Genomic DNA, 13,213 nt, shown 5'->3' on the forward strand with positions numbered 1-13,213 from the left:
AATCACAAAATATGGTAGATAATAAGAAATAGCATAGGTGATATATTCTCACAAGCTGTTAATAAGTTTTCATTCCATAATGGTACCTCTTTTGATACCTTTTGTATTAGTCAATCTTGCAGCCACATATCAACATGTAATCAACCACAGGCTGTAGGAACTGACCTTGTTACAGAAGCTGGGCATCTGCCCAGTCTATGCAATGTACATACTGACTTGCAAGGAAAAGGGCTCAAAGCTCCTCTCAGCTCTACTCCCCAGCCTCCTACCCAAGTAACTGAAGAGTGCTGAATTAATGCGTAAGATTCCTGGGCATGGTTGAATCACAATTTGTTGTGAGTAGACCCTTGAGAATGTAAACAAGCCCGCAAGTGTAGAAAGCCTCTTTCTGGAATAATTCCCTCTGGAGCTGGTAGCTCTTACTTTTTTACTCGTTGTAATGGAAAATTCTAAGATGTGATTCTGGATTACAGGAAATGCTAAGCTATTCATCCTGGTTCAGTTTTGAGCTCCACACTGTCTCTACTCTACATCTCCTTGTGGGCAACCCTAGATTAGTAGAGTACTAAACTGAGGTTAAGGGCCAATGCCTCAGTTAACAGAATGCTATTTTGCTTCCTTTGCCACTCTTTAGGCACATGTATCCTTTGTAGAACATACAAGGGTGGTAGGGCCAAGGCAGAAGTTCAATATTTCTGAGTCCCTGGCCAATTACCACCATAATTCATCCCTTAATGGTACCTGGATCTCACTTCCATTCTTAATACCAACGTGATCTCAGAAGACATAGCAACTATATTCTCCAGGAACCAACATTTGAGGAGTAAAGTCCCACAAGAGATTAAAGTTCAGTCCTCAAATGTGAAATGTTGCTAATGTAAACTCAGTATATAATCTCCCATGAGTGTGATATTTTTGGCCTGTTAGATCATTAGATCCAAATATTCATTCAGCCATTATAAAGGTTATAGGAAACAATACAACTAGACAGGTCAACACTTGGTCAAGTTATGTAAATGAATCACTGGTATGACAAAGAGGATACCAGCTAGCGTGAAAAATATTAAAAGAGATAGCAGCCTTGGCACCAGTCTTGGCCTTACCAAATGCATAGGAACCTTATAACCTCTGCCTCATAATAATTCCCAATACCATAGCTAATGACAGTAAAATCTCATTTGTTAATGCAGAAAAAGCAGAACCTACTACTTTGTAACAGTGCAGAATATCCTGATCTAGTCACACTACCTACTAACTGTTCACAGAAGGGATATATATATCCTATAAAAATAGATCAATAGTATGCTATCCAGTTGTTACTCTCCTATAACATCCTACACCTTAATATAAAATTACTAAGGGCTAATTAGGGCTATGTGTACAAGGCATTTTAATTTGGGTTCCCTAAAGCCAATCCTGAGAAAAAGATTCTTTTTTTTTTTTTTTTTTTTTTTGTAGAGACAGAGTCTCACTGTACTGCCCTCGGGTAGAGTGCTGTGGCCTCACACAGCTCACAGCAACCTCCCACTCCTGGGCTTAAGCGATTCTCTTGCCTCAGCCTCCAGAATAGCTGGGACTACAGGTGCCCGCCACAACGCCCGGCTATTTTTTTTTTGTTGCAGTTTGGCCGGGGCTGGGTTTGAACCCTCCACCCTCGGCATATGGGGCCGGCGCCCTACTCACTGAGCCACAGGCGCCGCTCCTGAGAAAAAGATTCTAATGCAAGTAGTTGATTTAGGAATTGGCTTCAGGGAACACATATAGGTAAGTAGAAAAGTGGTACGTGGAAATAAAAGCAGTCAATAAAGAGCTTATTACCAAGAAAGCTACTACTGTGGATGACTGGAGCTCAATCTCTTGGGTAAAGTCTGGGGAACCATATAAACCACACACTTTAGTTACTTTGTTCAAGGGATGAGAGAGCTGGGGTACTTAATTAAACACCAACTCCCATCAGTTTTTGATTGAGGGCCACTCCCAGAGGTGCTAACCCATAGGCATTCCAGTCTGTCATGCAGAGGGTAGAGAAGCCTTCCAGGCCTCTGAAAAAGCCCTCAGACAAAGAAATACTGGCAGTTAAAAATCAGCTAGAGCTAAAAGAATGATAAGACTGAAGGATAGGGGACAGTCAGTGTTGCTATGCATACTTGAACAACAGAAAAATCTAACTCCTTGTTTATTGAGGAGACTAACTTAATGAAGACTAAAGGAAGAAAAAACGGGGTGGAATACTCACAGAAGTTTAAAATTGATGGCAACTTAAGGATTTCAAGAGCATGTAAGGACACCTACAAAGCCTTGAAACTGGCTGGGGAATCTTAATTAGCTGTGTTGGCTACTGCACCACGGATTGGGACTAACAGGCAACATTTGGGGACCTTTGCCAGTGATTTGGAAATAACAGCATGTTATTTTAATAACATTGAATAGTCCCACCAGTTGGGTAGACACTTTTCCAACTAAACACCCAGAATCTAAGAAAGCTGTAAAGATTTTAGTTCTGCAACTTCTCTTAATTAGGAGGTCTCAAATAAACATTTCATGGGAAAATTTTATACCCTGACAAGTAAAAGGAATGGTGCCATAAAAACTAAGATATAAATGGCTATGATGAATATGAGATTACTGAGGTCACCAACTTCTTTTGATTCTAAGTAAATTAGGACCTGTGTATCTGATAGATCAAGACAGATGCATTATAAGGACCTCTGTGGAAGCCCTAGAGTTTGGGGGGAAACTAATCACCCCTTGTCTTCTATACATAGAGCTCTTGAGTGAAGGAAGCCACTCAGAGTCCCTTGTTCCCCTGATCACTCTTCTCTCCCTGTGCATTTTCCAAACAAGGAACTGCATGGGGTCAAATTCCAGCACAATTAATTTGAACAATTTGCTGATGGGCAAGGTCATTGTGATTTTGTAAGATTCTATTCATTAATATAGGACTCTCACCTGCTTCCTGTGGCCTCCATGCAGCTGACATGATAAACCAACTATGCAGATTTTTCTTCACACCATGGCAGCCAGGTCTAGGGATACTATACTGTCTAGGGTTCTTTTTTAAAATGAGACTTCTTTGTTGGAACTTTTAAATTTTCTATAAGAGTTTAATTTGTGGAAATTTGACAATAAGCACCTCACATTTCCAACATGTTATCTGGACTATGTTATCATCTGGCATTCATTGTATGCTTCTCCTTGGCAGGCTAGATTCAACTATGAACCTATACATACTTTAAGATGAGAAACAGAATAGGTGGTAAATGTTTTATTAAATATATAGTGTGGTCTTGAAGCTCTGGACGAAATCATTTCACAAGTTTCTAAGGATGACATCAGAAGCATTCATCAAGGCATTGGGGAGGTAAATTTCACGTCTATTTGTTCCAAGAAAAGCTCATAACTGCAGCAATGATATGGATCAGGGGTATGGCTCCATGAAAAAGCTGGAAGAACTTACCTGCTAATTTTCTCCCCTAAGGTAGAAAGTAACATACAGCACAGCTATTAACCCTTTTGGGTTAACAGAGAAAGAACAAAAAGTAGAGATTGTTAAGTTTCCACAAAAGAGTTCAAAGACCCTAACTATACCTGCCCTCACCCCCATCTTCATTCCTCCCTAAGAAAGGACGAAGTGACTGATAAAAATCCAGGGTCTTCATTAGTCTATTTTCTAGTATATAGAACTTGGGGTTATTAGTAAAATACTCTTGGATATTACTTTCTCCAGCTACATAACTCACTTAAGTAAAGCTTTTCATATCATTGGAGTAGAAAATTCTGAGATTTGATTTTGGGCTTAAGAGCTCTAGATTGGAGTTTGAGCCAAAGGGCCAGCTAGTTAAGTATAACTTTGCTTACCTTTGCCTCCTTTGTGGGCCTTAACGAAAAGATAATCAAGCCAAGGACAGATCTGGGTAACTCTGTGTCCCTTGATCTAATATCATCCTAACCTTGTCTCTTAATAGCACCTCAATTTCAGCCCAAACCCCAACAGAATACAAGAATCTAAGTTCAAATTATTACTGGAAACAGTAAAAGGAATCTGATCAGGATCGTGGCAGGAGGCAATCTGAACAATGAACGAAAACCTTTAGAAGAGTTTCTAGGTTGTCATTCTAGAAGATCTATTCCTATGCTGCAGAACCTTTTCAAGAAGACCAAGGATATGAAAGATGTTGACTTACACACAGGAGCTACCCAGAGTTTGCCAGTAGTACACAAAGTAGTCTGATAAGAAATGAAACAGATCTTGGCTCAGTGCCTGTAGCTCAGCGGCTAGGGTGCCAGCCACATACACCGGAGCTGGCAGGTTCGCATCCAGCCTGGGCCTGCCAAACAACAATGACAAATGCAACCAAAAAATAGCTGGGCATTGTGGTGGGCACCTGTAGTCCCAGCTACTTGGGAGGCTGAGGCAAGAGAATCACTTAAGCCCAAGAGTTTGAGGTTGCTGTGAGCTGTGATGCCATAGCACTCTACCGAAGGTGACAGCTTGAGACTCTGTCTCAAAAAAAAAAAAAAAAAAAAAGATCTTGACAGAGGCAATATTGTTTTGATATTAACATCACTAGCCTCTATTCTCAGCTTTGCTTATTTGCTGTGTATTTCATACAAGATTCTGATCCATTTTCCTCATTCTCTTATAACCCGACCTTGACTCTGATTAATTCCACACTAATAGTTTCATGTGACAGACTCAGGTTCTTTCCTAAACCGACAGCTCCTGTGGCAGAGGCAGTAATGTAAGATATTTCGTTCATTCCCCTATATTTGCCAGCCCTGTGGCAGGTACGTAGGACCACATGACCAATTTGGGGCAATGAAATGTAAGTGAATGTGGCATGTCACTTCTGGGCTGAGGTAGTAAACAGCCTACATGAGATTCTCCAGCCTCTCATTTTCTCCTACAACACCAACTAAAAAGACCACATGTCCCAAATGGTGCAGCTACAAAAGAGCAGCCCCTCAGTCAGCCTGAAACTTTGAGTGACTGTGTGAAACAGATCCCCTCCTATTCCCATATCTCTCTGACCTACATGGGACACAGTGTGAGAAATAAATTCTGGTGTGTAAAACCTCTGACACTGGGCAGCACCTGTGGCTCAAAGGAGTAGGGCACTGGCCCCATATGCTGGAGGTTGTGGGTTCAATCCCAGCCCTGGCCAAAAACTGCAAAAAAAAAAAAACCTCTGACACTTTGAGATTGTTACCTGAGCATAACTATATAAGATCTGACAAGTATGCAAACTTGCCACCACATACTTATGCTGGCAGCACTGTACAAACAACTTGGTAAGGGTTCATAACCTTGATATATCAGTGTTTCACACTGATGATGATGTGTGGCGGTGTGCTGCTGAGTGGAGTTCATTATTGTCATTGCATGTTTTGGTGTAACCTCAGGAGAATGTCAGAGCTTGAATTAAAGCAATAAACAAACATTAAGTTCCTTGTTAAACTTGGCAAGAGTAGAAGTGATATCAGGGACATGTTAGTCCAAGTTTATGAGAATAACTCCTTGAAGAAAATGACAGTGTACAAATGGATTGAACTTTTTTGTGAGGGGAGAAACAGCATCACAAATGAAGAGAGGTCATGGCAGTCTGTAATGAGCAGAACTGATGAAAATGTTGCAAAAATTCAACTAATTCTGTGTCAAAATTGTCAGCTGATAGTGAGCAACATAGCAGACCAAGTAAATATCAATAGAGCAATAAGAAAATCTTAACTGAAAATCTCAGTCAACAACTCATGGCTCTTGCATCATGACAATGCAGCAGCTCACATGGCACTGTTTGTGAAGCAGTGCCAGGAGTCCTCAAACTGTGGCCCACGGGCCACATGAGGTGGTGTGATTGTATTTGTTCCCGTTTTGTTTTTTTACTTCAAAATAAGATATGTGCAGTGTGCATAGGAATTTGTTCATAGTTTTTTTGTTGGGTTTTTTTTTTTTTTTAAACTATAGTCCGACCCTCCAGTGGTCTGAGGAACAGTGAACTGGCCCCCTGTTTAAAAAGTTTGAGGACCTCTGGTAGCCAGTAAATAAATAACTGTATTTGAACATCTTCCCTACTCATTTGATTTGGGCACCAATGACTTTTTTATTTACCCAAAAATAAAGGAAATATTGAAAGGAAGACATTTTGATGATATTAAGGACATCAAGGATCAAACAACAACTTTGATGGCCATTCCAGAAAAAAAGACTTCCAAAATTGCTTTGAAGGGTGGACTGGGCACTAGTGTCAGTGCATAGCTTCCCATGGGGAATATTTTGAAGGTGACTGTACTGATATTCAGCAATGAGATATGCAGCACTTCTAGGCCGAGATTTTGAACTTAATTGTCAGACCTCATATTATTAACAAAGACAACCCCCTTCTTCTGCATGCATAGTGCTTATTTCATACTTTTTAACTTAGTTGTTAATAAATCTACATGTTATATCCAGACTCCTCTGAACTGGCTCTATTGGACAGGATCACATACAAGTCAGCAAGCAAAGCTTTAGCTTTCAACCAAATACACAGTAGTGAGCAATACAATTCAGTAAACACAACTACTTTCTACTGCACAAAAAACAGGAAATGATTAAATTTCTTATAGACATTTCTTTATTATATTTTCCCACTTGAATATTTAGAGAATAATTTAAATGTAATGCATACTAACAGCAAGCACAGTATCAAATAGTAGGGTTTTTTTAATATTTTCTTTTCTCACCCTTTATTCCTTTAGGAAAAAAATATTTAGATGACCTCAAAGAAACAATTATGCTAATCACAGTATGCAGTAACACATACAAGCCCAGACTCAATAGAAAAGAAAGCAACAAAGAAGTGAAAAAGTCTTTCTCCTCAAATCATTTTAATTCATTTTCCACAGCCATATAAATTTAAAGTATGAAACAACAATACAGCTATAGAATCTAGGTTCTCTTTCAAAGCAGCGGCATATAAAACATAGAAAAGCTAAAACCTCAGCACAAGCTTCAAAAGAACAAGGACTGAGAGGATTTTGATGAAGACATGAAATGCACAAAATACAGTACACAAAAATACTAGAATGCATGAAATATAAAGCTACACATTTCAAGTAGAAAGCATTGTAAAATATATAAAATATGCAATAAATCAAAACCAAAGAGATTTTTCTTAGAGTACCATGAATACACTGGAACTGGCAATTAGCATTTGAAGATGGGAACAAGAAAATAGCAGTTTCCCATTTAAAACTTTATTTCTAGGCTTTAGGATTTCACCTTCTTGACATCCTTCTTTCCAGAGCTCTCAGTAGCTGACTCTGCTTTTCTTTTCTGTGACTAAAATGGAAACAGATTTAATGTTCTGCTCCAATATGCACATTTTTAAATGGCCCAACAATGTTAAATCTAGGATGTAAATGCATTGAAAAAAAATTTTAACATGAATATTCACTTAAAATGTTATACTCACAGTTAATGTTCTATTTAGCCCAAGAAACTATATAACCCAATGTAAAATACCCTTCAAAGATGTTTCTTTTTAAGAAAAAACATAAAATACCCATCAAAAATATTCAAGTATCTACTTACACACGGTATTATAAATGTACTCCTATCTTAAAGAACTACTTAATACTTAAAGTTTTGGGGGCAAAAGTTTATTTATGAGTGTATTATTTTATTAAAACTTATTATAGATTCTAACATACCATATTTCATATCTTCTATGATGCACATTGCTTTCACATTTTAGCATCTGTGAAATCAGGATGCATCTTACAATTGTTGAGAAATTATACCTGGCAGCATTTTTTCTCAGTGATATATAAAATAATGGAAAGCATCCTAGATATGATGAAATATGGCAGTTTACTTAATCATGCTCAAATAATATGGTCTCCTAAAGAATATTTTAAATTATAGTTATACAAAGCAACCTGAATAGATTAAAATCAAGTTATTTTATTATTCAACAGTGAACTTATTACTAAGTAAAGCTTTGTTGTATACTCAGAGTTCTCATTTGCACTCATGGTTACACAAAGATCAGAAAACTTATTCAACTAAATCAAAATTCCCAGTTTTAACCTCGCCACTGTCCCAGCCCACCCCTACCCTTCTCCTACTCCCACAGTAGTTCTAGTCTCAACTCAAAGGATTTTACTTGCATTAATACTTCTGCTTAGATTCATGAGTAATTTTTAAATACTAAGCCCAGTTACTAGGGAGGAGTTCCTAACTATGTTCTATCAATAGGAAACAAGGTTGTAGTGTAATTCTTTTTCTGTCCAAAATGAGTTAGAATTTTATCAAACCAGATTTTATAATATGTATCAGTATGGCATTAAACATAATATAGGCATTTTAATTATGTAAAAAAATGGGATCTACCTAAAAGTTAGGAAAATGCTGAAAATTTTACCATTGGAATTTTAGTTGCCCGTTTCTTCTTTTCTGCTCTCTCTCTTTCCTCAATTTCCATATTTTCTTTCTCAATCAACGAAATCAGAGTATTACAGCGTCTCTGGAATTCCTAAACAAAATAATAAAAAGACTTTTAATTTCTGTAACCCAGTCTTCAAAGGTATAATAATTCTTTAACCATATCATTTCTGTGGTAAACGAAAACCAGAAAACTTGTTTTCTTCAGAACAATATTCATAGGGTATATTAATAGATTCCACCTAAAATAAAGGGTGGTGGTAAATATCAATCAATGAGTGAATGCTTAAACAAACTGTGTTACATCATATCATGAAACACTACTCAGCAATAAAAAGGAAAGAACTATTAATGCACATAACAACCTGAATGAACCTCAAAGGAACTATGCTGAGTGAAAAAGCCAATTTCCAAAGGTTACATACCACATTATTCCATTTATATAACCTTAAATGACAAAAATATAGAAATGGGGTTCAGCACCTGTAGATCAGTGGTTAGGGCGCCAGCCACATGCACCGGGGCTGGCAGGTTCGATCCCAGTCTGGGCCTGTTAAACAACAATGAAAACTACAACAAAAAAATAGCCAGGCATTGTGGCAGGCACCTGTAGTCTCAGCTACTTGAGAGGCTGAGGCAAGAGAATCACTTAAGCCCAAGAGTTTGAGGCTGCTCTGAGCTGTAATGCCATGGCATTCTACTGAGGGCAACATGGTGAGACTCTGTCTCAAAAAGAAAAAATTATAGAAATGGGGAACAGATCAATGATTGCCAGGGGCTAGGGAGAGGGCAGGTGTGTGACTTTAAAGAGAGGGCACAATGGAGTCTTGTGGTAGTAGTGGTTACACAAATCTACACATGATAAAACTGCATGGTACACATACACACACACACACATAAATGAGCACTTGTATACATCACGTAATCTGAACAAGCTCTGCAGATCATACTAATGTCATTTCTTGGTTGTGATATTTTCTGTAACATCTTATATAGCAAGATTTACCACTGGGGAAAAGGAGTGAAGGGTACATGGTATCCCTATACATTGCTTTACAACTTTCATTAAAGTAAACGTAAATCACGAGCAAAAGCAAATAAAATAAGGGGATGTTCTATGGTCAAAATAAGTTTTAGAATTACTCAGTTTAGGGCAGCGCCCATAGCTCAGTGGGTAGAGCACCAGCCATATACACTAAGGCTGGCAGGTTCGAATCCAGCTGGGGCCAGCTAAAGCAATAATGATAACTGCAACAATAGCTGGGTGTTGCAGCGGGCACCTGTAGCCCCAGCTACTTGGGAGGCTAAGGCAAGAGAATCACTTAAGCCCGAGAGTTGTAGGTTACTGTGAGCTGTGACGCCACAGTACTCTACCCAGGGCGACAGCTTGAGACTCTGTCTCAAAAAAAAAAATAGAATTACTCAGTTTACAAAAGCTAAACGGATTTCTTTCCTACAGGGCTTCTCAGAACCTTCCAGTTCCTAACTAACATGCACTGTGAATTTCTAGGCAGGAGACAGAAGATGCTGCAGGTTTCAAAGCTATTTAACCAACTGACTCTCTTCTCACTGGACATCTTGTGGGATCAGAGTTCTGGGGAACATATCTCAGGAAACACTACTGTATTTGTTAATTCAAAGTAAACAATACCTGAAAAGACTTTTGCATAAACCTTACCACTATCTATATTTCACTGTCAGCAAATCAATGCGTCCGAACTATAAAAAAGTTTTATGAATGTATGGTGAGCATTAAACTTATGATTCATTAATAGGGAAACTCATATATTATTAACCCTGTACACATTGCTGTATTTTAAAGATAAATAATAGCTTATTATGAAGGAATAAATAACATTTTGAAAATTGATTTGTGTGAGGATATCTGACAAAATACAAAACAGCTAAACACAAGTGAAAATTAAGGTTTACTGACAACTAAGAACCACTTCAAATAAAAAAAAAACAAAGTAAAGGAATAGTAAGCTCATAAAAAAGGTCCAAATATTAAAAAATAAGTTTCACTGCAACTAATAATCAAAGAAATGTAAAGTCAAACAATACCATCTCCATCAAATTAGCAATGCGTGCATGTTTGTGTGCTGGTACATGCGTGTGGTGTACATATCCAGCATTGGCAATAAGTTGGTAAAATGGGAACTCTCGTTCACTGACTATGGAGTGTCAATGTTACTACCTGTTATGGACTGAACTGTGTCTCCCTAAAATTCATATTTTGAAGCCTCAACCCCCAATGTGAACATATTTGGAAATGGGGTTTAAATGCAGTCATAAGGGAAGGTAGACATCTGCAAGCCAGGAAGAGAGGTTCACATTGGAAACCAACCCTGCAGGCACCTTAATCTTGGATTTCTTGTCTCCAGAACTGTAAGAATATAAATTTCTGTGGTATTCTTCTATGGAAGCACAAGCAGAATATTATACCACCTTTCTTGAAAGCAAATTGGAAACATCGATAATGAATCTTAACATTTTTATATCCTTTAACCTAAGAACTCCATTCCTAGGAACTTACTGTAACAAAATAAGAGATGTATATGAAGATTTACAAAAGCATGTTTAAAGCAGAGTCAACAGGGAAATACTGGAAACTAATTAAATTTTTGGTAATTTGGAAATAAATAGGCATAATCTTATTACATACACATATCCAAAGAAAGAGCTGAAATGATATTAACAACATTTATAGTGATTAACAGCAATATCTCTGAGAATAGGATGACTGGCATCTTTTCATTTCTTCCTGACACTAGGCTGTATTTTCGAAATTTTCTGCAATGAATATGTAAGTCTTGGGCTTTTTTTTAAGTTTTTAAGAATAATAAATATTTTTAAAATACAGTTTTATTTGTCCAAATAAAATCCAGGGGGAAAAAAGACAAACAACATAGGAAATGTTAGATTCAAAAGTATTATCAACTACCCAAGTATTTCCTACTCTTTAAACTGAGCCCCCAAAAAGGCAGAAAACCAAAGAGAGTCTAATTAGAAAAAAAATACTCATTAACAAATTATTATTTACCTAAATAATCTTAAATAACACTGATACATTCAAGTTTGTTTTTCATCCTCAATTACTCTAGGCCAAATAATTTAGGGAAAATAATACTGAAATCTTCCTTATTTACCAAAACAACAGTGATATCATTAATATGCAGGCTGAATATTCCTCATGGCTTCATTCAATAACACATACAAATTAAACAGCATGTTATTCAATTTATCTATTATAGAAAGGGCTAAGTTGACCCTGATGAGATTTGATCACTGGTTTCCAGGGAGACTGAATAGAGTCTTTATGTGAAGCTGATTCTTGAATCATTAAGCTATACCCTCTGGCTATTATTCTCAGTAAGTAATAGTTGCTCTGACTGTAGATATCTTTAGATACATACTCAATAGTTCATGTGGGTGATTCAGGTGAAAAACTGATACTTTTGATACAGCCTCCTAAGCAGGAAACTAGAATATATCAAAATGATTATAAATAGACTGCATAGTAAGTTCTTACCTCCATTACTTTTAACTTGTTTCTAACTACTCTAGACACAGAAAAATAACTCTCTAAAAAAGCCATCAAGGAGGCCAGGTGTGGTGGCTCACATCTGTTATCATAGCACTCTGGGAGGCAGAGGTGGGTAGATTGCTCAAGCTCATGGGTTCAAGACCAGCCTGAGCAAGAGTGAGATACCACCTCTAAAAACAGCCTGGTGTTGTGGCAGGCACCAGTAGTCGCAGCTACTCAGGAGGCTAAAGCAAGAGAATTGCTTGAGCCCAAGAGTTTGAGGTTGCTGTGAAGTATGATGCCACGGCATTCTACAAAGTGTGACAAAGTAAAAAAAAGTCATCAAGTAATGGCTAAGTATGGATGTTGTCTTCCTAGCATAGCATGATATGTTCTCTAGAGATACCGACTCCATTTTTTATTCACACGCTTCAGGACTGTCTAACTAAACAGACTCAGGGGTCCTCAAACTGAGGCCCACAGGCCACATGAGGCAATGTGATTGTATTTGTTCCTGTTTTACTTTTTTACTTCAAAATAAAATATGTGCAGTATGCATAGGAATTTGTTCATAGTTTTTTGTTTTTTTTTTAAACTATAGTCCAGCCCTCCAACAGTCTGAGGGACAGTGAACTGGCCCCTGTTTAAAAAGTTTGAGGACCTCTGGATCATAAATTAAACATTAGCTAAAAATAGGAATTAGAAAGAAAAAGGCCAAATTACCAATAAAATAGTGACTTTTTTAGATAAACGACTTTGAAATGACTAAGAGAAGTTTCATTATGTCAAAAGGACTTCCCCTTTCTGTAATTTCTTCTTTTATATATTCTCCTAGATTCCTCTCTATCTTCCTATGTTGGGAGTTTATAGGGAATGGTTCACAGGGCCTCTAACTGTTTCCACAATTGTGTAGTCTAATTATCTCTTTCTTGAAGTTGGAAGGAGCAAAATGACACACAAAAGGGAGAAGATGGAAAAACAATAAAGGCAACAAAAGAGAACAGGAAAATAACAAATGGAAAACTGTCCTGTAGTGTTAATAGCTGAGCAAAAAAATATTCTGTGTTCAAATGTATATGAAAAATATTGGATTTTTAAAAGGTTAAGTAAAATTTCTTCATGGCAGGACTTCTCAGAGCTTTTAAGCATTCTAATTTAGAGTGGAAGGGAAGTGTCATTGGTAAAATTCATCATCAGCACATTCCAAATCCATTTGAACACAGAAACCTTGTTCTATATCTCATCTATTTGCATATCCTGCA

The 13,213-nt window shown here is 37.4% G+C and overlaps 1 protein-coding gene across 4 annotated transcripts in view; it reads right to left on the reverse strand.

Moving 5' to 3' along the window:
• Positions 1-6,591: 6,591 nt before the first annotated feature.
• Positions 6,592-13,213, reverse strand: part of SMARCA1 (SWI/SNF related, matrix associated, actin dependent regulator of chromatin, subfamily a, member 1) — a 109,568-nt gene continuing 102,946 nt past the window's right edge. For 2 of the 4 annotated variants that reach the window (XM_053579927.1, XM_053579926.1), the window contains 2 exons: positions 8,406-8,516; positions 6,592-7,321 (listed from right to left, as the gene is read on the reverse strand). In XM_053579927.1, coding sequence (XP_053435902.1) covers positions 7,250-7,321; positions 8,406-8,516 — 183 coding nt within the window. In that variant the 3' untranslated portion in view covers positions 6,592-7,249. Of the gene's footprint in view, positions 7,391-8,405; positions 8,517-13,213 lie in introns of all 4 variants that reach the window. The other 2 variants (XM_053579929.1, XM_053579928.1) reach the window with 1 other exon arrangement.

Source organism: Nycticebus coucang, chromosome X, assembly GCF_027406575.1.
Source record: "Nycticebus coucang isolate mNycCou1 chromosome X, mNycCou1.pri, whole genome shotgun sequence".
In the NCBI taxonomy this organism is placed as follows: domain Eukaryota; kingdom Metazoa; phylum Chordata; class Mammalia; order Primates; family Lorisidae; genus Nycticebus; species Nycticebus coucang.